At 38.9% G+C, this 25,841-nt stretch overlaps 1 protein-coding gene across 3 annotated transcripts in view; it reads left to right on the forward strand.

Moving 5' to 3' along the window:
* Window positions 1-25,841, forward strand: part of chd2 (chromodomain helicase DNA binding protein 2) — a 101,950-nt gene that overhangs the window by 30,325 nt on the left and 45,784 nt on the right. For all 3 annotated transcript variants that reach the window (XM_047822305.1, XM_047822303.1, XM_047822304.1), the window contains exons 4-6: window positions 9,455-9,516; window positions 18,043-18,156; window positions 22,773-22,922. In XM_047822305.1, the coding sequence (XP_047678261.1) occupies window positions 9,455-9,516; window positions 18,043-18,156; window positions 22,773-22,922 (326 nt within the window). The remainder of the gene's footprint in view (window positions 1-9,454; window positions 9,517-18,042; window positions 18,157-22,772; window positions 22,923-25,841) is intronic.

Consider the following 25,841-nt stretch of genomic DNA (forward strand, 5'->3'; position numbering starts at 1 on the left):
ATGTGTTCCAGATACGTTTTTGGTTGTCTTGCACAAAGTGCATGTTTGAGGTCCCCCCAAAGTGGCTCAATGATGTTGAGGTCAGAAGACATAATGGTCATACTGAAGGCCTTTTTGTGAGCCCGCCTTCAGTGTTATCTTGATATCCTTTTACTGATTTATAAATTTCAGCTACCTTATTACGCAGGTCCATTGGAAATTCTTTTGTCTTCCCCATGGTGCAGTATCCAGCCAAGTTCAGTGCATCATCTCATGAGCTAAAAAAACACTAAACACTAAAGCTATTTATGCACAGACACTAACTACAATTACAGTGATCCAAAGGTGTGGAAACTTTCCTTTAATAGCCTTTTAAACCTCTGTGTGTCAACCTGTGTGTTTATAATGTGGCCAAACATTCAAGTATATATAAACTTTTAATCAGGGTTATTTGTTATTTCAGTTATTAGGTTTTAAAAAGGAGTCAAACAACTTTGTGATAATTAATGACTTCACGTGACCACTATCCTTAAATAAGAAAAACTCTTTGCCATTTGTTTGAAAATATGACTGATGATGCAAATGTTTAACAGTCTTTCAGGGTATGCAAACCTTTTTAGCACAATTGTATAAATAATGATATATGATAATATATAATAATGAATAATGATAAATTCATACAAGCAAGTCAAAGGTGCAAAGGTGTTAAGGAAAATCTCATAAGACAATATTAGGAAGAAACCTTAAAGGAAACCTGATTGAAAAGGGTCCTCATCTCAGATCCTCATCTGAGTTACAGCAAATAAAGTAATTTGTAAATACAGTGCATCCTGAAAGTATTCACAGCACTTCACTTTTTCCACATTTTTCTTATGTTACAGCCCTATTCCAAAATGTATTCAATTAATTATTTTCTTTAAAATTCTAAAAATAAAAGGCTGTAATGACACTGTCCAAGAAGTGTGTTTCAAATCTTTGCAAATTTATAAAAAATAAAATAAAAAAAATCACATGTACTGTACATAAGTATTCACAGCCTTTGCTCAATACTTTGTTGAAGCACATTTGACAGCAATTACAGCCTCAAGTCTTTTTGAGTCTGATGCTATAAACTTATATTTATACACACATTTTTGGGCAGTTTCTCCCATTCTTTTTTGAAGGTCCTCTCAAACTCAGGTTGGATGGGTAGTGTCAGTGCACAGCCATTTTCAGGCCATTCGTTTTTTCCGGATGATATGTCCATAAGCTTCAAAGGAGCTGTCTAAAGGGTTAGCAATCACTTTTTTTTCTCCCCCAGAGCCATGATATTTACTATTTTGCCATAGAAGTAATTTATGAAGTCTTTTGTCTCATGTATTGATGGTGTGCATGTTTTTGTGGTGGTTTATTCCTTGTTACTTTTGATTTAGTATTAAGTAACAGTTCAGGATTAGTTTCATTATCTTCAGTTAGGATAAAGAGAGATGCTGATCTAGCAGCACTTCTTGAATTACAACTAATTTAGTTAAATGTCATTTACTTAATAATTTTTTAGCAGTGTGTTGTAAGGTGTGCTTATTAATGTTTTACCAAGGTGCCATTTGCCGGATCCAATCATGGATGCTGTATACCCCAAATATGGTTGAATTTTCCCAGAGAATCAGTGTACCTTAATTAATCTGAAAAATCGACAGCATTTCTGTCAACCACTTTGTAAAGATGGGGAGAATGAGATTTCAGTCTGTTAAAATGAGTCTCTTGGCTGTGTTCAAGCCAAGCATCAAGGAATTTTGTAAGGCTTTAGACAGACATAATGTACATTCAGTACAGCCACAGATTGCTATTTCAGAATGTGGACTAATGTCCATATCCATTAGAAAACCAAGAGGGGTTGTCTGACCAGTATTCTGTCAGTGTATAGCAGTGCGTGTGTGACAGGATGCCTTCTGAAATTCACCTGTCACACTGGGCTGAAATACTGTGTAGCCTGGATTTGGAGTAGTGAAGGCGGTGTACGACTTTAAACTGTATCATATGGTGTCTACTATTAATGGAAAATGAATGTATTCTAGCCATAATTCCTGTCCACAAAGATTCGGACAGGCCAGTGTCCAACTCACTGCCCCAAGTTTTCTGTGAAAATCTTTTCAAGATTTCTGTGAAAAGATTCATTTTAAAGAACCATCACACGATGGGTCAATAAGGCTGCATTGCTGCTTTGTGTTTACACCTCACTCTTTGCATGTCTTCTTTACCCAGGTTCATTAAGGGATTTTCAATCCAGGATTTCTGTACATCTGGAATTGGAAAGCAGTCTCTCAGCTCACTCTTCAAATCTTGGATGCCCATCAGCCTTGTTTTGCAATCAAGGCTGATTATAATTTTGGCAAATATATCTGACAAATTTAAAGTTTGATTTGCAAATAAGCCTACTCCACATGCCAATTTTTATTTATTTATTTATTTTGGGATTTTTATTTTATTTAAGGAAAATATGCAAGATGTTAAAGTTTGCAAGCCACTCAAAAGGTGGTACAAATGGTTAGTTTTATTATTTATTGTTTTTTTGTTTTATTTATTTATTTATTTATTCATTCATTCATTCATTCATTCATTCATTCATTCATTCATTTCATTGTGCTTTGTTGTATAATTTGAAGAGACAATCAATCTGCTCAGAAAAAGCATTCTACCTCTGTGTGTTAGAGACATGGTCACAGACAAATTTATTTTAAATATTTAATATGGCAATTGATTGATTTAATGGATTAAAGAATAGAAAATCTTATAATTCTGTCATATTCATAACTTAAATAAGCAAGTAGTTTAGAAAGATTTGCAGTATATGGAGATTAATCCAACTGTAGGGCATACAAGGGATTCTCAAATCAGGATATGTCTAACCAGTTGATGAGAGACATCATCCTGTTTCCTATTTCAGCTGTAATATCTGACCATGAAATCTGATTTATTTTCTTAAGACATCATGGCATTTCTTTAGTTTTGGGCAATGTATGAGCTTTGCTATATGATGGGATGTCTGCACTGCTTTACTCTTTTTATTGTCAGAACCACTTCTAGGGTTTTCCGCTTTGACTCTCTTTAAATATGTTGTCAAAAACACCATATGTTTGGTTTGAAAACATTTGAGAAGACTTCTGTGCATACAAGAGTGTTGTGCCTAGTATTTATTCATTGTTGAGCAGCTGATTGATATTAAATGTTAGTTCTCCTTTCTAATAGAACCACTATCTCCCATTGTAGTCATTGATTTTAACCATTCAGAATGTGGCTTACCATTGTGTTTAAAAAGCTTGGTTGTCTTAGTATATATCTTAGGTTTAATGGTGTCCTATATGCAAGTTACAGATAAACAAGTTACCATGGCATAGGCACTAATACAGTCTCAAACTATGCTGGTAACACTCAGGTTTTTCTCTTTCTTGGCCAGAGAACACATTACAAAATAAGTCCATTATTTTGAGCGCAATTCAATAACATTGTATATGTATATTGTTTTTGAGTGGACATTGTCTTAAAGCAGTTTTACAGAAATATAAAAATCATAAAGTTTAAAATTTATATTTATCCATAATTAGCAAGCCAGGGCTAATGGTGGCCTGGAAAATTTCTCTTATAAGATATGAGGAAAAAACCTTGAGAAGAGACTTAAAGAGAACCAAATTTCATCTTGGAAACACAAGAGGATGTGATTTTAAATAATGACCTTTCTGAAACTGTGTTGAGATGTGGAACTTGAGTTGTGGAACCAGGCACTTTTGAGCAACATATAAGTATGAGTGTGCATCCTGACTAAATAACAGTCCAAAATCAAACTCGTGACTCTCAATCTTTTATTGTCTTGTTTGATGACAGATGGCTTGCCATAACATTGTCCAGCCTTTTTAATCTTCTGGTCTCCAAAACAAATCTTTACTATCCATACAAGTCTATTCTCCATGACTGTCACCAACCTTCAGATTCTTACTTGGAGCATGCCAACGTTATCAGATCAGGATGTTAGAGAGAGACTCTCTTTTCCAACGACTCCAGAATTGCTTTGTGATATACTGAACCTGACGCCACCACTTACAAGCATACAGGTCCTTTTTGATGAATCTGCCAGGAGGTGGTAATGCTGCTACTGGCTTCATAGGAATTAGCTAACTTGGCGTTAATGGTTGGAGACTGCCTAGGTCCCTCAAGTAATCGACTGTGAGTGAAAGCCATTGCTTCATAGAAAAACATCCAGAGAGAGGCATCATCAAGACTGCCTGATGAGAGTGAGAGAGTACAATGTTTCTTACTGTTCTAATCTGCCTCTGCCAAGCACCTCCCACATCGATTGCATGGGGAGCATTCATGCTGAAGTCACACTGCTTCTCAGACAAAAATGACTAGAGTCCAGTTGCTTTATTACAACATTCAGTTAGTTCATAGCTCCAATTAAATTACTTCCCTTGTCACACCATATTCGTTGTACTGCTCCTCTTATGGCAGTAAAGGAATGAAAGCCATTAATTTATTCAGCTGTTGATGTCCTCTAACATTTCAGTGTGAATAGCTCAACAGGAAAGACGTGAAATAAGGCTGTATTGCTTGAATACCTTGTGCCTTTTCTTGGTGGAAAATGGACCAAAACGGTTCATTCTACAGTAGGTGAATGATGGTGAAGGATCTCCACAGTCTGGTGGCAGATCTGCCTTTCACTGTTCTTCAGGTAATTGTCTTAGTTTCCAACAGTTAACACACTGATGCATGTACAGTATCCTGCAACTATATGTTGATCCCTGGAATTCATTACACTTTTGATCTGATTTCATTGATGGATAAACCTTTCCCTTGATGTTGATCTGCTGATGGTAATGAGCTGATGTTATTTTAGTAATGTGATGATTTTTTGGAAAGATCTCTGGATGTTTCTGGATGAAAGGCATCAATATCAAAAGTATTTATCAATGACTGTAAAGCCAAGCTTCTCTTTTAAGATATTGCTTTATGCAACTAATACAACAGCGGATGTTGGCTCTAATCTAGGGATGGTAGTAAACTTAATAGGAACCACTCTGGACTTTCCTATTACCATAGCACAATGCATAACTCCATCTTCATTCATTTATCTCAAATACAAACATTGGGAATAAGGGGCATTCCACCTGTAGATAGTTTCGATCAGCTTCACATAGGTGGAATTGATTAAACATCTTAATGTCGCACATCAAAGCAATGTGGTGTCATCTGAACCTAAGAGGAACCTAAGAGGAATGAAGCCTTTCACTCAGTGAGCTGAATTGGGTCACCAATTAATACAGATCAATCAAGTACACATGGTGAGATGTGTGATTGCATTACCTGTATCCAGAAAAAATTGAGTGCTTTACTTTTTTCACATTTCTTTATGTTCCAGCCTTATTCCAAAATGGATTAAATTCGTTATTTTACTTAAACTTTTTACAAACAATACCCCATAATGACAGTGTGATAGACGTTTCTTTGCAAATTTATTAAAAATACCCATGCAAACTCCACACACACAAGGTGGAGGCGGGAATCGAACCCCCAACCCTGGAGGTGTGAGGCGACCGTGCTAACCACTAAGCCACCGTGCCCCCCTCCTTGAGATATTTCTACAACTTAATTGGAATCCACCTGTGGTAAATCCAGTTGATTGGACATGATTTGGAAGGCACACACCTGTCTATATAAGTTCCCACAGAGTACAAACCAAGGCATGAAGTCGAAGGAATTGTGTAGTTCTCTGAGACAGGATTGTAATGAGGCACATATTTGGGAAAGGGTACAGAAAACTTTCTGCAGCATTGATAGTCCCAATAAGCACAGTAGCCTCCACATCCTTAAATGGAAGAAGATTGGAACCACCAGAACTCTTCCTAGAGCAGGCCTTCTGGCCAAACTGAGTAATCGTGGTAAAAGGACCTCGAGACAGAGAACTCGATGGTCACTGACAGAACTTCAGAATTTTTTTTTTTTTTTTGGACAGAGGAGAACCTTCCTGGAGAACAACCATTGCTGCAGCATGCCACCTAACAGGCCTGTATGGTAGAGTGACCAGATGGAAGCCACTCCACAGTAAAAGGCACATGATGGCAGTTTTGTCACTTGAAGGATTCTCACACCTTAAGAAACAAAATTCTTTCGTCTGATAAAACAAAGATTGAACTCTTTGGCCTGAAAAAGTGTCATGTCTGGAGAAAACCAGGCACTGCTCATCAACTGGCCAATACCATCCCTACAGTGAAGCATGGTGGTGGCAGCATCATGCTCTGGGGATGTTTTTCAGCGGCAGGAACTGGGAGACTAGTCAGGATCGAGGGAAGGATGAATGCAGCAATGTAAAGGGACATTCTCGATGAAGTCCTGCTCCAGAGTGCTCTGAACCTCAGGCTGGGGTGAAGATTCATCTTCCAACAGGACAACAACCCTAAGCACACAACCAAGATGATAAGGAGTGGGTACGGGACAACTCTGTCAGTGTCCTTGAGTGACCCAGCCAGAGCCAACATCTCTGGAGAGATCTGAAAATGTCTATGCACTAATGCTTCCAATTCAACCTGATGAAGATTGAGTGGTTCTGCAAAGAAGAATGGGAAAAACTGCCCAGAAATAGGTGTGTCAAGCATATAGCATCATACTCACACTTGTACCTAAGTATTGCTCAATATTTAAATTCGTGATTTTATTTATTTATTTTTACTATTATTATTATTTTTTGATACCAAATTCTTTCAAGTTGTCATTATGGGATATTGTTTGTAGAATTCTGAGGAAAATAATGAATTTAATTCATTTTGAACCAATTTTATTACTAAGGTTGATCAGAGAAAAAGGCTTCAGTTTGCTAGGGAGCATAAAGTTTATATATAATAAACTTTTCTATACAAGCCTGTTGGAGCAGTGTTATGATCTGGGGTGTCTTCAGTTGGCTAGTTCTAGGTTCAACGCCCAAAAATGACTAGCTGACTACCTAAATCTACTGAATGTCTAGGATTATTCCATCCATGGATTTTTTTCTTCCCTGATGACATATTCAAAGAATTTCCAAGATGACAACACCATGATTCTGACTAAAATGTGTGTTTCATGGAGCATGAGACATTGTTTTTACAAGTGTATTGGCTGTGACATACACTGAACAAAATTATAAACGCAACACTTTTGTTTGTGCCCTCATTTTTCATGAGCTGAACTCAAAGATCTAAGACATTGAACACAAAAGGCCTCTTTCTCTCAAATTTTAAAAAAAAAAATCTGTTTGTGAGCACTTCTCCTTTGCCGAGATAATCCATCCACCTCACAGGTGTGGCATATCAAGATGCTGATTAGACAGCATGATTATTGCACTGGTGTGCCTTAGGCTGGCCACAATAAAAGGCCACACTTAAATGTGCAGTTTTACTGTATTGGGGGTCCAAAAGCCAGTTAGTATCTGGTGTGACCACCATTTGCCTCACGCAGAGCAACACATCTCCTTCACATAGAGTTGATAGGGTTGTTGATTGTGGCCTGTGGAATGTTGGTCCACTCCTCTTCAGTGGCTGTGAGACGTTGTTGTATATTGGCAGGAACTGAAACACAGTGTCGTATATGCCAATACAGAGCATCATAAAAATGCTCAATGGGTGACATTTCTGGTGAGTATGATGGCCATGCAAGAACTGGGATGATTTCAACTTGTGCAAGCAGCATGTGGCCGGTCATTATCATGCTGCAACACAGGGTGATGGTCGAGGATGAATGGCACAACAATGGGCCTCAGGATCTCGTCACAGTATCTCTGTGCATTCAAAATGCCTCGATGAGGACGACGAGTATGCAGATGAGCTTTCCTGAGATGGTTTTGAACTGAGACAGTTTGTGCAGAAATTCTTTGGTTATGCAAACCGGTTGTTTCAGCAGCCTTCCAGGTGGCTGGTCTCAGATGATCTTGGAGGTGACTATACTGGATTTGGAGGTCCTGGGCTGGTGTACGTTTGTGAGGCCGGTTGGATGTTCTCTGAAACGCATTTGGAGACGGCTTATGGTAGAGAAATGAACATTCAATTCACGGGCAACATTCCTGCAGTCACCATGCCAATTGCACACTCCCTCAAAACTTGCGACATCTGTGGCATTGTGCTGTGTGATAACTGCACATTTTTAGAGTGGCCTTTTATTGTGGCCAGCCTAAGGCACACGTGCAATAATGATTCTGTCTAATCAGCATCTTGACGTGACACAACTGTGAGGTGGTTGGATTATCTCGGCAAAGGATAAGTGCTCACTATCACAGATTAAGACAGATTTGTGAACACTATTTGAGAGAAATAGGTTTACACAGTTGTTTAGAGGTAGTTGTTTACACAGAGTCTTAGATCTTTGAGTTCACCTCATGAAAAATGGGGCAAAAACAAAAGTGTTTATAATTTCGTAGTTCAGATCTTATCCCCTTTGAGAGTCTTTGATAATCTAAATAATTATCAAAAATGTTTTGAGATTTTTAAAAGCTGGCCTCCACATATAGGCAATGCTTCTGGGCAGAGCTTAATTTAATCAAAGCTGTACACGTAAAGAATTTGTAACTCATGATGCACCTCTTGGGATGTGATCATTTATTATGGGTGGTGTTAAGTCCAAATTGCTTTTCTTTGTCAAAAATTATGTTTCTGATTTTTGGTATATAAGGCAGATTTCAGATTTCAGCAGGCATTTTACAGCCACAAATCATTTTTATTTATGGTTCTTTAGTGTTCTGTGGAACTAGGCAAGAACTGGTCACTGGGGATATTATTTTTTAATTGTGCTTGATACCCACAGGTTGTGTTTTGCAACAGTGTTTTTTTTTATAACCTTTAACAAATTTGGTAGAAGAGGCTATTCAAAAAGGGTTGAAATGAACAAAAAGTAGTTGATGAAATAGATTTAGTAAATCAGGCATATGAATTAAAGTTTAATCAAAATGCAAGTGAAGTTGAAGTTATAATTGAAATGAGTCATAATGTTATGTTGTTCATTTACATACTGTTCATGCCACAAACTAGTTTCTACTGTAGTATATCTAGGCTGCATGTATATACATAGAGATTTTTACATAGTTTTTGGACCTCTGTTAGTCCTGTATTGTTCATTATCTGGACTAAGATTTTTTTACCAATTGGTACCATACTGTATGTGGAAAAACATGCATGGATATTTTAGTTCTAGAAGGTTGAAAAGCTTGTGATGTTAAATAATGATTTTACAGCACCAATATAAAATAGCTGTTTTTGTTTCAGCATCCTATTCATTTAGTGACATTTTGAAGAAATATTGCAGAATTTAATTTAAATAAACAAAAAATAAAATATCATTATTGTTTATAGATATAAAAAAAGCTATTGCTTGCAAGAGGGTGAACTGTTCTTTTGAAAGTATTGTGGTTAGAGTACCAAAATCTCACTCTAATTTTACAATTTTGTTAACTAAAACATAAAATGTCTCTTTAAATCCTTTACAGGGCAGCAGTGAGTCTGAGACTGAAAGCCACAAAAGAAAAGTTTCACGACCGAAAAAGAAAGAGTGAGTACAGACAGAATGGAGCATGTGTGTGCTTATATTTGTATTGCTTGTATTGTTTGTTTTTTTTTCAGTATTATTTGCTGTTTTTATAATAAAAGACAAGTGGCATTACTGATATTTAGTAAACCAACATAGTTATGTTGTCAAAGTTGCCTTAGTGGATGTGAATATTGTTAGAATTTGGTTTGGATTGTATAGATACAGTGGGGCAAAAAAGTATTTAGTCAGCCACCAATTGTGCAAGTTCTCCCACTTAAAAAGATGAGAGAGGCCTATAATTTATCATAGGTACACTTCATAGATAACTAGATGTCGCCTTGGGGTCCTAAAAATGCATCAAAACCGCCGCCGTCTTTGTACAGTGCTCTTGTACTTTAAATTCATGGACGATGCTGGACTTCTGTACTGTGTTTGGATGTTCAAACGAAAGAAATAAAAAACAGACAGCAGGGGATTACATTTCACAAGTGAGAATGTTTTTTATGATATTGAATGTTAGAAAATTATATTTCTGGTGACGTTGGTTTGTTTTAGTCCTTGGTTAATGAGCGCAGCTAATCCATGCTAGTTACCCATTAGTTTTTGACAGTTAGGAAAACCAACAATGTTTGTAGATTCCGAAGCTCTTAATAAGGACAATAAAAATTGACCCATGCTTTTTTTGCTTAAAAGTGAAGACCCAACTGTATGTATGTTTTGTAAGATTCCCTTGTCTGTCAAACAGATTTTATTAGATTGTCCTGGACTTAACACCAGCAGAATGCTCTTTTATCAAGTTACTTCACTTAAGGACATATTTAATGACATTAAGTTTTGGATTTTTTTATTTTATGTTAATTTTAAAAAATGTATAATATGACTTGTTGTTTGTTTTGTTTTTATTGTATTTATATGATATTTGGTTTTTTGTAATTGAATTTTTGCCATGAAAATAGCTTTTGATTGCTGACATGGCATTAAATAAAATAATCAGAATCTGAATCTGTTTGTAGATTCCCAAGTGATAAACAGAGACGTCAGTCATGGACAAGTTGCAGGGACACTTTTTTTTTTTTTTTTTTTTTTAAATGGTTAACTCTGCTGACAGTCCTGGAAGGATGTCACCAGTTAGGTTGGCAGTGTAACACAAGTTCAGCCTCAAAGTCAAACTTTTTTGTTTTTTGGTTTATGTGACTTTATTACATACTTATTTAATGTTACAAAAGTATTGCGGGAAAGGAATAAATAAGAAATTGAAGTCTTTGGCACCTCAACTTTCACATTATGTTCCTTTCAAATTTGTGATTTGCTTCCACCTGCAAATTGCTTTGTGTATCATATTTAATAAACCAATACAGTTTAAATGAACATGTATAGTCACACCATTGTAGCAGTGTTGCATTCAGTAGTCTATAAGGTAAGTAGTGATTGTTCATTTGAAGTTTACTCAAGTGGAAGAATGTAAGTAATAAACTTGCACCTAGTAGCACTATGCATTATATTGTGAAAAAGTAGATTATCTTAATATTAAAACCTTAATTTTTCTCTGGACTTAATTATAAATACATGTCTGACTGTTGGAATGACCAAAAAAAACTAGAAAGTTCTTGCATTCATGACGATTTATGGTGATTTTATTTCTTTGCCTTTGACGCTGATACATTAAGAGGAGGGGGTCCCCCTGTACCAAGATGGCGGCTCAATTGACGCATTCGTTCCAATGTACTACCCTATACAAGGCGACATCTAGTGTATATATCTATGGGTACACTTTAACTATGAAAGACAAAATGAGAAAAAAAAATCCAGAAAATCACATTGTCTGATTTTTAAAGAATTTATTTGCAAATTATGGTGGAAAATAAGTATTTGGTCAATAACAAAAGATCAAATGTTTTCTGTAAGTCTCCACAAGGTCCCATTTATTATTTCCTTTAAATGGATCAGTCGTCCTGGTCCCTTTGCAGAAAAACAGCCCCAAAGCATTTCCACCCCGATGCTTCCCAGTAGGTATGGTGTTCTTTGGATGCAACTCAGCATTCTTTCTCCTCCAAAAATGACAAGTAGAATTTTTACCAAAAAGTTCTATTTTGGTTTCATTTGACCGTATGACATTCTCCCAATCCTCTTCCGGATCATCCAAATGCTCTCTAGCAAACTTCAGATGGCCAGGGACATGTACTGGCTCAAGCAGGGGGACACGTCTGGCACTGCAGGATTTGAGTCCCTGGCAGCGTAGAGTGTTACTGATGCTAGCCTTTGTTACTTTGGTCTCAGCTCTCTGCAGGTCAGTCAATAAGTCCCCCCATGTGATTCTGGGATTTTTGCTCATCATTCTTGTGATCATTTTGACCCCACGGAGTGAGATCTTGCGTGGAGCCCCAGATCGAGGGAGATTATCAGTGGTCTTGTATGTCTTCCATTTTCTAATAATTTCTCAGCTCCCACAGTTGATTTCTTCACACCAAGCTGCTTACCTATTACAGATTCAGTCTTCCCAGCCTGGTGCAGGTCTACAGTTTTGTTTCTGGTGTCTTTCTGGTGATCTTAGACCAAGATAGCGGCGTGAGCACATCGCGAGGCTCAAGGTCTCTCCAGAATCTGCAATTTTGCGGTATTTCTGCTGCTTATATCGGGTCTGTTTGTTCAGAACAGCTGTGCCTATACATCGTACACCCGACATGAGCTTTTGGATATTGGTTTGCGACTTTCCGACAGTTTTATTGACAATCTTCAACTCCTACCTGAGATAGCCAGAACACCCGAGGCCGCTCACTCTACCCGTCTAGGCGAAAGTGCTCGCAGGCGCCGTCAAGACCGTAAACAAAAGCGGGGGATTCGTGGTGGAGCGAAAGCTAAGCTAAAGCTAACACCACACCGGCTCTCTTTACCCAGCATCTAACTCGCTGGTGAACAAAATGGAGGAGATTCGACTCAGCATCACTCTCAACAAGAAACTATTGAACTGCAATGTGATGATTTTCACAGAAACATGGCTGCACAGCGGCATTCCGGACAACGCTATTGAGCTAGCGGGACGACACACACTCCAGGCGAATAGAACATTTAGATGGCTCCGGTAAGACCGGAGGCGGTGGATTGTGCATTTATGTTAACAAAGCTTGGTGCACGAACTCTGTTATTGTTGAGTGACATTGTTCAGCTAACCTGGAGTTTCTCACGGTTAAATGTAGACCGTTTTATCTACCGTAGGAGTTCACTTCTACCATTATAACTGCAGCTTACACCCCAATCTCCCCCCCCCCCCCCCTGATGCTGGTGCTAAGCTTGCTATGAAAGAACTTTATGCAGCCATCAGTAAACAACAGACTGTTCATCCAGAACCTGTGTTTATTGTTGCGGGTGATTTTAATCACTCAAACTTAAAACCAGTGCTCCCAAATATCACCAGCATGTTTCCTGTCACACCAGAGGGAACAAACCTTAGACCATGTATACACAAACATGGCTGGGGCTTACGTTGTGACCCCCCTCCCCCACTTGGGACAGTCAGATCATTTTTCTTTGTTCCTCACCCCCAAATACACACCCCTCATCAATCGAGTGAAGCCATCAGTAAGAACCATGAAGGTCTGGCCCGCAGAAGCAGATTTCACACTCCAGGAAAGTTTTCAACACACAGATTGGAGTACATTTGCATCTCAGGGAACCAGCAACACTCACATGGACATTGACTGTTACACCACCTCTGTACTGGATTACATCAATACCACCATAGACAGTGTTACTACTCAGAAACAGATCATCACATACCCAAATCAGAAGCCATGGATGAACAAGGAGGTGCTCCTCCTGTTGAAGGCACAAAATACTGCCTTCAGATCAGGTGACGCACAGGCATACAGCACATCCAGAGCTAACCTGAAGAGGGGCATCAAAGAGGCCAAGCACTGCTACAAGCGGAAGATAGAGGAGCACTTTTCCAACTCTGACCCTCGACACATGTGGCAAGGCATCCAGGTCATCAGTGATTACAAATCCCCCCTCTCCACCCCTGTTGACACTGATGTCCTCTTCTTGAATGAGCTTAATGTCTTTTAGGTTCGCTTTGAGAAAGACAACAGAGAGACTGCCACCAAGTTCAAAACCTCGGCTGACCACCCTCCAATCTCACACTCCTCCACAGATGTCTGCAATGCACTGAGCCGGATCAGCGTACACAAAGCCGCTGTGCTGTGCAGCTTGCTGGGGTCTTCTCGGACATCTTCGACCTGTCTCTTGCCCAAGCAGCTGTTCCTACTTTCATTGCACCTCCATTGTGCCAGTGTCAAAACACTCCAGCCCAACGTGCCCGAACGACTACCGCCCTGTAGCACTGACACCCATTGTCATGAAGTGCTTTGAGCGGCTGGTCCTGGCACACCCGAAGGACTCTCTGCCATCCACATTGGACTCTCACCAGTTTGCCTACCACAGCAATAGGAGCACAGAAGATGCAGTTTCCATGGCACTGCACTCTGTGCTCACACACTTGGACAATAAGAATACCTATGCACATATGCTGTTTGTTGCCTTCAGCTCAGCATTTAACACCATCATTCCATCCAAGTTTATAGCCAAATTAGTAGATCTGGGCATTAACACCACAACGTGCAACTGGATCATGGACTTCCTGACCAACAGACCCCAGCAGGTTCAATTGGGCTCTATCTGCTCCAACACCATCACACTCAACACTGGTGTACCACAGGGCTGTGTGCTGAGCCCCTTCCTCTACTTCCTCTTCACCTCTGACTGCAGGCCTGTGAATGGATCAAACTCCATCATCAAGTTTGCAGATGACACCACAGTGATCGGTCTCATCACCAACAATGATGAGACTGCCTACAGGGAGGAGATCCAGCACCTAGCCACATGGTGCTATAACAATAACTTGCTCCTTAACACCTCCAAAGCAAATGAGCTTTGTTGACTTCAGGAAAGAGTCAGGAGGCATGCACGACAACAACCCCATCAAGGGGATGGCTGTTGAGCACGTTTCCAGCTTCAAGTTCCTGGGGATCCACATCTCGGCGGACCTGTCCTAGACTACCAACACCTCCAGCCTGGTCAAGAAGGCTCACCAGCACCTCTTTTTCCTGAGGACACTAAAGAAAAATCAGCTTTCCTCTGATATCCTGGTGAACTTCTACCGCTGTGCAATAGAAAGCATCCTAACCAGCTGTGTCACAGTGTGGTATGGGAGCTGCTCAACGCAAGGCATTGCAGCAGGTGGTGAAAACCACACCAGCGCATCATAGGGACTCCACTTCCTGCCATGGAGGACATCCGCAAGAAACGCTGTCTGCGTAGAGCTCGCAGCATTCTTAAGGACTCCTCTCATCCTGCCCATGGACTGTTTTCACTTCTGCCCTCTGGTAGGAATAGCCAACTAAAAAAAACAGCATCTGTACATTATATTCATAGTACATATATATTCATTTGAATATTATATTCATAGATCATACATATCTGTAAATTACTGTTTATAGTATTAACCATATATTTTGTTACAGCACATAACCTTCTGTAGACCTGTATATTTGTTCATACTCTCTGATCTCTCCAGTCACTGCTTACAACTTTGGGGTAACCATGGACAATCAACTATTCTTTTCCTCACTTATTGCTAACATGACATGCTTATGTCAGTTTCTTCTTTATAGTATCAGAAGGATTTGGCCATTTTTATCCATACAGGTTGCTCCGGTATTTGTTCAGTCTCTTGCCATTTTGAGACTGGACTACTTAAACTCTCTGCTGACAGGTCAATATCTGAATGCATTTCAGCCTTTGCATATAATTGAAAATACCCATGTTCAGACACCACCCCACTGCTGTGGTCCCTCCACTGGCTTCCAGTAGCTGCAAGCATCAGAATCAAAACACTCATGCTTGCCTACAAATCCAAAAATGAACCAGCACCCTCTTACCTCAAAGCTCTTATCACTACTCACATTGCAGCATGCTCCCTCAGATCTTCTAGCACTGCTCGACTGATATACCCACATGGACAAAATTGTTGGTACACTTCCAATAAAGAAAGAATAACCCTCAATGGTCACTGAAATAACTTGAAACTGACAAAAATAATAATAAATAAAAAATTGTTGAACATTGACTAATGAAAAGCAGACATTTCTTTTGAATTGTGGTTCAACAGAAGCATTTAAAAAACAAACTAATCAAAATGGCCGGGGCAAAAATTATGGTACCCTTAGAAGACTAAAAAAATTATCATAGGGACATCTTAAACTTAAGTCATCTCCAAGCAACTTGATGTTCCTGTGACTATAGTTCCACATATTATTTAGAAGTTTAAGGTCTACGGGACTGCAGCCAACCTCCCTGGACATGGCCACAAGAGGAGAATTGAATCGCTTTTTTTTTTTGACCCCTCCCCCTCCAATGCTTCTCTATTTGTACCCATCCCGAGGCATCCAGACATTGTACCAGCTCCCAACGTCCTCTGTGGGACGAAGCCTTTGGACCTCCACTGAGCCGAGGCCGACTCTAAGAATCCTGAGACATCTCCAGTTAGACTCTGTGATACTAAGGAGATCTGAAGTCCATGATCCTTACACCAATACAACATTTGTTTGACTGTATATTACAATCACACCCCTAGTGTCACTCATATGAGGATGGGTCCCCCTTGAGTCCGGTTCCTCTCAAGGTTTCTATCTTTACCATTTTAAGCGAGTTTTTCCTTGCCACTTCTGCCTGAGTCACCTCAGACTTGCTCATAGGGGGATAAATACATACATTGTGAACTATATATATCTAATAATAATCTTGAATTTTTATTCTGTTAATTCTTTTTCTTTTATTATTCCTTATTTCTTTTATTATTCCTTATGTTTACCTTCTGCTCTATGTTTGTTCTGTAAAGCTGCTTTGAGACAATCTATTCTAGTCTATTGTAAAAACGCTATACAAATAAACTTTAATTGATTTTTTGATTTACAATTTAAATTGATTTTCCCCCTCCTATTGAAAAATCAATCTGCAGATTGCAAAGAAATTGTTCAAAATAAGTTTTAACTTTTTGGTTTTATTTTCTCTTCTGGGATTCTGATAACCCTTTGGGGCATAGTTGAGGCAAGGCAACTTCAGACAAATATTTGCGGGTTGGTAGCACATACCTGGGGTCCAAAACTTTCAGCATGTGAATAAACCCTGGCTTTTCCACAGTATATATTGGCACCATATCTTTAGCAATATACATTGCGACTGCATCCGTGATCGCTTTCCAATGGGCCCCCTTCTTATTATACTGGATACAGTTTGTAAATCTAAGACGGTAGGTTGTTTTTTGGTGGGTGTGCTTGTGCTGAAGCAGTCTTTTTCATTTTGCAGTGCACATCATCTAACCCACTCGACAGCATGCCTCTGTTTCAGGTGCTGCAGTACATTAGTCGTACTGCTACCTTTGCTAGCAACAGACTTTAAACACACTTTGCAGTGGAGTGTTGTTTGTTCTGCGTCTGATACCGCAATTCTAAAGCAATGTCTGATTTTCATAACTCAATTTTCAGTAAATTTATTATAATTATTATTATTACACTTGTCATTTTTAAGCTATTTCAGTGACCATTGTGGGTTTTCTTTCTTTAATGGAAGGGTGCCAACAATTTTATGCTGTAAATTGTGAAATAAAATGCTTAGCCGAAATGCACAATCAAATTATGCCTGGTGATTGAAACATGGTGGAGACATAATTTGAAGTCAAAGTTGAGCTTGAATAAGTCATAAGCATATTTCTTCTTTTTCCACATTATGATTGATTTGCTTGGCCGAGCTGTTCAGTGTTTGTTTTTTAGTACACCTGTGGTAGATTGCCAGATTGTTGTATCATCCAATGCTTATCCAAAGCGCTCATAGATTTTCCTGATTTTATCCAACTACCAAATGGCTGTCCTTTTTTTTTACCTGTATGTTGGCTTATCCATTTAAACAACAAATGTAGTTTTCATAGGCAAAGCTTAGGGCCCAAAGCTAGAAGGAAATGTTCCAGTGCCTGCCAGTTACATGTTCAAACCATTTCTTAAAATATCCCTTTTCTGCTCTATGAATGTTCTTGGAGTTCTACCTATTTTGCATATGGGCTGTTTTATTTTACACTGAAAACATTGATTATTATTTAAAAGGAAAGCTGTAGAGCTTTAGAACAGATTTGTTGCAAAGATCTTCTTTGATGGTAACATGAAGAAAGTCACTCAGATTGTGTTCACTGCTAATGATTTTCTGTTAGTTAATTTAGTAAATTTAATATGACAGGTGTTGATTAAATGGACACATCCACTAATTAGAGAGGGTGTCTGGGTACCTTTGGCCACATATAATGTGAGTAGAGTGGTGACAGATGTTTAATACATTCTGTGTAATAAGGATTTCTACATGCATGTGGTAAGTACTTTTAGTCAGTCCACAAGAGTTGTTTTATGTTGCTGCTGAATGATGATGGTCCTTCAACAGTGTAATAGTATAGCTAAAGCTATTTCTAGACCCAGCCGGTGAATATTTTTGGTATTTCTGTCTTAAAAGAAATGCCTGGAAAGATGACTCTAATGATGAAGAGGATGGTGAGGAAGAAGCCAGCAGTTCAGAGATTGAGCAGGAAGGGAAAAAAGTTCGATCCAGACGACTTCCTGTTAGAAGGTAAGAATGTAGTGAAATTAGGCCTTCAGACATCTCATGTAACATTACACAATGAGCAGTTTGGTCAGGCCTTAATGAAAAAATTTCTGTGATTAAATTTTCATTGAAGAGTTTCAACCTATCATTTTATTAATCCCTTGAGTTCAGAATAACATTAATTAGAATTTAATTTAGAAAATTAAGTTATTTTCTTGCATGATGCATAAAATTTCAATTAGTATCTCCACTTGTCATGAAATTTCAACAGTGAGGATCTTATGGGTAAAAATGTTTCATTTTAATCTGACTGTTAATAAAGAGCATAGAAGCACATTGTCTTGTCACGACCAACATTCTTTCTTGATGCTTGATATTAGTGGGTAAATTATAAATTGAATTAGTTAATTTGTATTTATGATTCAACAATTCTGGTATAATAAAAAAAAAACAGCTTTATCAAAAAGAAATATTTATTATAAAACGTCAGTTTTTGGCACCCTTTTGGTATTCTTGTTAATGAAATGTAGAAGCATGCTTTCATTTATGTTTTAATTTTAAGTTCATCTTAAGCTGTCATTTATGACTTGATGTTTCACTGGGGCCTAACTATGTGGTGCTACAGAGGACAAATTCTAATTATTCATCAGCATCCTAGAAGATAAAATAAGACAAATGTTCACTGAAATTTTATGCTGAAGGTGGGTTTAGTGTAAAAAGATGGAGCATTATCCAGAAAATAACCTAATGTCTATTCATAAGCATGGTAGATCTGACTAAGGAGATCAACACCCTATGTCAAGGTGTGCATAATTATTAGGCAGATTCTTCTCCTCTGGGAAAAATGGGCCAAAAAAGAGATTTAACTGACTTTGAAAAGTCAAAAATTGTAAAATGTCTTTCAAAGCGATGCAGCACTCTTGAAATATCTAAGATTTTGGGTCGTGATCACAGAACCATCAAAAGTTTTGTTGCAAATAGTCAACAGGTTCGCAAGAATTGTGTCGAGAAGAAAGGCGCAAATTAACCGCCAAAGATTTGAGAAGAATCTTCATCCTGATGCTACCAGGAATCCCTTATCCTCCAGTGCTGCCATATTCCACAACTGCAACCTACCTGGAGTGTCGAAGTATGAGGTGTTCAGAATCAGCTTTATTGCCAGAGACATGGCCAAAGTAAGAAAGGCTGATACCCGGCCACCTCTGAACAAGAGACACAAGTTGAAATGTAAAGAATGGGCCAAGAAATATCTTAAGACAGATTTTTCAAAGGTTTTGTGGACTGATGAGATGAGTGACTCTTGGCAGACCAGATGGATGGGCCCGTGGTTGGATCACTAACGGACACAGAGCTCCACTTCAACTCAGACGGCAGCAAGGTGGAGGTGGGGTACTGGTATGGGCAGGTATTATTAAAGATGAGCTAGTTGGACCTTTTCGGGTTGAAAATTGACTCAAGATCAACTCGCAGACCTACTGCCAATTTTTAGAAGACACTTTCTTCAAGCAGTGGTACAGGAAAAAGTCTGCAACTTTCAAGAAGACTTTGATTTTTATGCAAGACAAACGCTCCATCACATGTAAGTGCCTTAAAGATGAAAAACAAATGACATGGCCCCCTTCTTCACCTGACTTAAACCCTATTGAGAACTTTTGGGTCCTTCTTAAGCAGGAAATTTACAGTTAATGTAAACAGTACACCACTCTGAACAGTGTCTGGGAGGCTGTGGTTGCAGCTGCACAAAAAGTTGATTCTGACCAGATCAAGAAACTGACTGACTCCATGAATGGAAGGCTTGTGACTGTTATCAAAAGGAAGCTTGGCTATATTGGTCACTGAGGGTTTTTTAAAAAAAAATATGTTTATTTGTAAATTGAGTTTGTTTATTATTCTCACTTTAACAGGTGAAAATAAACAAGTGTGATGGGAAAATCTTTGTTTTTCATTTAGTTGCATAATAATTCTGCACACTAATAGTTGCCTAATAACGGTGTACATATACATATTCTCTTAAGAAAGCCAAAACTTCACTTCACTTCACTAATAATTGTGCACACAGTTTATATACAGGTATAGTGGTGCTTGAAAGCTTGTAAACCTTTTAGAATTTTTATATTTCTGCATAAATGTGACCCAAAACATCATCAGATTAACACACCAAGTTCTAAAAATAGGTTAAGTAAAAATAGGGTAAAAAGGTTAATCCAATCAAATAAACCAGCCATTATTTATTAATGAAAATGTTTCAATAATGCATGTGAGTGGAAAGCAAATGAAAAGCCCTATTGTTCGGTGTGGTGTTGTTGGATATGCTGCTCCCAATCTGGACTGACTGAGCTCTCTCATTCAGAAAGTCCAGGATTCAGTTGCAGAAGAAGGTGTTCAGGCTCAGCAGGCTCAGCTTCTCAGTCAGGTGCTGAGGAATGATTGTGTTGAATGCTGAAGTCTATGAACAACCTTTGTACTTATGGGTCCTTATTGTCCAAATGTGTGAGCAATGCTTTCTCTGGTGCCCATGTACCATGAGGCTACCAAGTCAGGCTAAAGACATGAATAGCACCATATTGGATTTGAAGTGGATCTGTGAAATGCATTCTACTGCTGTGACTCCTGGCTCCTAAAAACAAAATGATAGCCATTCAAAACAACAATGCTATCATCTGAAGCCTATGATTATTATGTGTAAATCTAGTGTAGAACTGTGGTAAGCATACAGTGGTGTGAAAGTGTTAATTTTTTTTGGCATGCATGTCTACTTAATGTAAGTAGACCAAAAGATCTTCAAAACTACACATCATGCCAAGATACAAAGAAATTTGGGAACTAATGAGAGAGAAAGTATTTAAGATCTTTCAGTCTGGAAAAGGTTATAAGGGCATTTCTAAAGCTTTGGAACTCCAGCGAACCACAGTCAGGGCTATTATCCACAAATGGCAAAATATGGAACATTGGTGAGCCTTTGCCAGAGTGGCAGGCCGACCAAAATTATCCCAAGAGCGCAGTGACGACTCACCTGAATGGTTGAATTGACTAATGTTTCAAATAATCAAACAAATTTAAATATTAAATTGTGAAAAACATGCAAAAAAATACAAAATCAGGAAGGGAGCCAACACTTTTTCACACCACTGTATGTCTTCATTATCTAAATATTAATTAAAATGTACTGGATGGAATACGCTACAGCCTTCCTCTTCAAGTAATAAGCAGTAGTTTCTAAATATAGTTGTGACCATTGTGACAGGTGGGTTATTTAATATATATATATATATATATATAAGTAAGGTAACATTTCATTTTCAGTGTAATGAAAATGACTAACTAGACATTTTTAAAAAATGAAAATGACAAATTTAGAGTGTGTTCATACTTTGCTCCTCAATGTTTGTTAATAACTTTGTATGAATACATGGATCAGCATATACCTCTCAGTAGCCATTCTTTGTTAAAAATACTGTCAAAGATTTGTTAGTTAGTTAGTTATTTAGTTAGTTAGTTAGTTAGTTAGTTAGTTAGTTAACCTAAGCGACTTAATTCTTGGTGCATGATGTTTGCAAGGATTAGGTATAATGTTCTGTTCTGCTAGCTCTGTAGTATTAAGTTTCATCTATTTTACGTACAATAATTGTGGTATTAATGTTGACTTTCACATTACCAGGCATGTTTAAGTGTTTTTTTAATGACTGACCCATTGGTTCTCACATTTTCCATTTTTTATTTTATTTTTTATTTTATTTTATTTTTTCTTCCCCAATTTTCTTGCATTTTTGGCTTACTCTGATCTATGTAGCACAAGCCAACTCTAGCTTTTTTTAACTGCTGCCAAAGATCCAACACAGGGCAGATTAACACGCAATTTAACACCCTCTTCTTTATACATAAGATCATAGACTCCTACAGTCTTTCTTCTTGAGCTCCAAGCTATAGATGGGTATGGCATGGGATTTTAAAGTGCAAACTTCCATAGATGGGCTTTACAGGTGTGGCCAGAATTTTGAAAATGAGACAAATATTAACTAATTTTCAGGAATAGCAGCAGGCAGGTTTGAGTGCATATGCATGCACAGTAAGACGAATAATTTTGTAGGATGGCATGGTGTCAAGAGGGGAGGCAAGGAAGTCACTTTTAAAAAAGCATCAGGGACAGATATTCTGCCATCATTGATTGTACTGCTGAGAACTATAAAAAGTGAGGTCTACCATCAGTCACTTTGTTGTTATCCCAACAGTAAAACATCTTGAGATCATTTTGACCATGGCTGTGTACACTCTTGTGCCTATAGTGAGTAATTGCAAATGTAGACCTAATAAAGTGGTAATTAAGTGTATGTATTTTATTAAATAAAAAATATTATGATTTAAGTAGTGGGGCATACACTACTGGGCAGTAAAAAGCAGAACATTCAGGTTAAATACAGTGCCTTGGGTCATACGTATTATAGATCTGTAATTAGTAACTTGTGAAAATTCTGATATTTTTTTTTTGTTGTTGTTGACAGTGTGTGAAAGCTGTTTCAATGTCACTGGCCGATGAGTCACTACACTATTCTACAGGGCAATAGGGAAGCAAAAATTTACAAGTGACCCAGAGTGGTGGTTGAAAATAAGCTCTGCATGTTTACTTTATCGATTGCTTTTAGGCCACAGCCCAAATCATCCTCAACCAAGCAGCATCAGTCTCAAAAGGGACGGAAACAGAGGAAGCAGGAAACATCTGATGAAGATGACGATGATGAAGAAGGGGATACCCCAAAAAGACAGACACGGCGAAGAGCAGCTACTAAAATTAGGTATTGTATTCATGGTTAACTTGTTTAAGTGTCTGTTTGTGAAGCAGCAAGCTTGAAAGGAAGTAGAACAATTATAGCTTTGAATTATAAATTTTTATGCATATTTAAAAATACAGTTGCAATCATAACTAGATTTGTAAAGTTCGTCGTGACAAACTTTGATGGCTTTGACGGTGCAAATATTCGCAAAGGCCGGTGCATTTTGGAGGCGAGTGGACAAAGATTGTGAAAGCTACTGGACCACTAGGGTGCCAATACTTTTGAAGGTGAGTGGACATGAGCATGTGACATGATCCGAATACCCGTGAGGTAGTTCCCCTCATTGTGCTGAGTGTTTTGATATGTCACAGGTCCATGTCATGCAAATTTTAAATTTAGCTTGTTTTTGGGGCGGGGCTACATGTGACATAACGTGACGTCATGTGACGTGACCATAATACCCGTGGGGCAGTTCCCCTCATTGTGCTGTTTTGAAATGTCACATGTCCATGTTGTGCAAATTTTTGATTTCGCTTGTTTTGGGTGCGGGGCTACACGTGACGTCATGTGGTGTCGAGTGACGTCACCAGAATACCCGGTGGGGGGCCAATACTTTTGGCAAAAAGTGGCTATTGATGGTTTGGACATTTCATGTCAATACTGCAGTCATTATGGGATTCTACTTATTATACTGCATAGAACAGTACATGCAATTCTTAATGTTGGATGTATTGTGTGTGTGAGAGCTTAGAGGACTTTTCGGAATTCCCTATTCAAGTCTATGGGATGTTCGATCGTCGACTACGGGAAAACCGAAAATTCCGTCGGAACTCCTAAATAAAAACTTCGTCCGGAGTAAGGTCCTAAAGAACCTGTCCGAGTTCGGTGTAAATCGCTCTAAAACTTGCTGAGTTATAAACCTCAAAAGTTTATAATGGAAGTCTATGGGAAAAAGGCCACTTTGAGCTTCCGTACCGGGAATGCCGGAATTCCGATCGCTTAGAAAAATAGAAGCAACAAACTTCAGACCAGGGTCTACGACATATCCGAATTTGGTGCATGTGGCTCGAACGCCCTAGGCCGCATTTTTTTTAAATACATTTTTGTCTAATAATAATAATAATAATAATAATAATAATAATAAGCTTATAACGGAAATCAGAATGTTGGCTTCTACAAAGCCAACATAATAATAATAATAATAATAATAATAAGCTTATAACGGAAATCAGAATGTTGGCTTCTACAAAGCCAACATAATAATAAGCTTATAACGGAAATCAGAATGTTGGCTTCTACAAAGCCAACATAATAACTAGTTTTGTAAAGTTTGTCGTGACAACCTTTGATGTTGGTTTTGACGGTGCAAGTATTCGCAAAGGCCGGTGCATTTTGGAGGCGAGTGGACAGAAAGATTGTGAAAGCTACTGGACCGCTAGGGTGCCAATACTTTTGGAGGTGAGCGGACATGAGCATGTGACGTGACCATAATACCCGTGGGGCAGTTCCCCTCATTGTGCTGAGTGTTTTGATATGTCACATGTCCATGTTGTCGATCATCGACTTCCGACCTAGGGTGTCCTGGTGCCATGTGTACTAATGGACACCCTTATGCTTGAACATGGTGTTCATTATGGACAAACTGCGACTAGCACAGAAGTCCAATAACAGAACACCACTCGGGTTCAGGTCGGGGGGGCCGTTCCTCCCAATCACGCCCCTCCAGGTGTCACTGTCACTGCTCACGTGAGCGTTGAAGTCCCCCAGTAGAACGACGGAGTCCCCGGTCGGAGCACTTTCCAGCACCCCTTCCAGACACGCCAAGAAAGTCGGGTACTCTACACTGCCATTTGGCCCATAAGCACAAATAACCATGAGAGACTTATCCCCGACCCAACGCGCAGGGAGACGACCCTCTCGTTCACCCGGGTGAACTCCAACACATGGTTGCTGAGCTGGGGGGCTATGAGCAAGATCACACCAGCCTGCCGCCTCTCACCATGGGCAACTCCAGAGTAGTAGAGAGTCCAGCCTCCCTCAAGGAGTTGGATTCCAGAGCCCAAGCTGTGTGTGGAGGTGAGCCCAACTATATCTAGTCCAGGTGTCGGCAACCTTAAACAGTGAACAGTTTGATCTAACCTTAAGAAAAAAGATGCTGGGTTGAAGGTTACTTTCAAATAAAATGTTTAATATATAATTGAGTCCTTCATATTCATGACCAGGGCTCTCAAGTTTTGAAGACAGGCAAGCATGACCTCTCCAACCCCTCGCTTTTTTTCATTGGATGTTGCGTTAAATCATTCCCCGATAGTGCTATTTTCTGATTAGCTATTGTGTAGCCTCTTTTTTTTATTGGCTGATAAGTGTCAGGCTCGACTAAGAACTGAGATGTGCTTGATTCCTGCCCGGTTCCACAGAAGAGACAGCGTGAGAATATGTGAGAATATGATGCGCGGCGGGAGAGCGTGAGAAAAGACCCAAATGCATGACTGTCACTCTCAATGCGTGACACTTGAACGCCCTGCATGTACTTGCCGGCTGCAGCAAACCAAAAATGGGTCTGCTTCTGTGTGTCGGATTTCGCAAGTCGGCAGTTATGACGCATATTTTGAGCGACCAAAAAAAAAAAAAATTTAAACACGGTTTATTTTAATGTTACAAGAGAATCATGATCTTAGAATTTAGAATTACATTTTTTTAAAAACTAACTCACAAAAATAAAAAAATTAAATAAAATATTTATTTTCCAAATCTATAGGGAGCCGCAGCAGAGAGATGAAAGAGCCACTTGCGGCTCCGGAGCCGCGGGTTGCCGACTCCTGATCTAGTCGGTATCTCTCAACCTCCCGCGCCAGCTCAGGAGGCTCCTTTTCCTCCAGCGAGGTGACATTCCATGTCCCTAGTGCCAGATTCCGTGTCTGGGGATTGGGTCGCCGAGGC

This window comes from Tachysurus fulvidraco, chromosome 13 (assembly GCF_022655615.1).
Source record: "Tachysurus fulvidraco isolate hzauxx_2018 chromosome 13, HZAU_PFXX_2.0, whole genome shotgun sequence".
NCBI classification, from domain to species: Eukaryota; Metazoa; Chordata; class Actinopteri; order Siluriformes; family Bagridae; genus Tachysurus; species Tachysurus fulvidraco.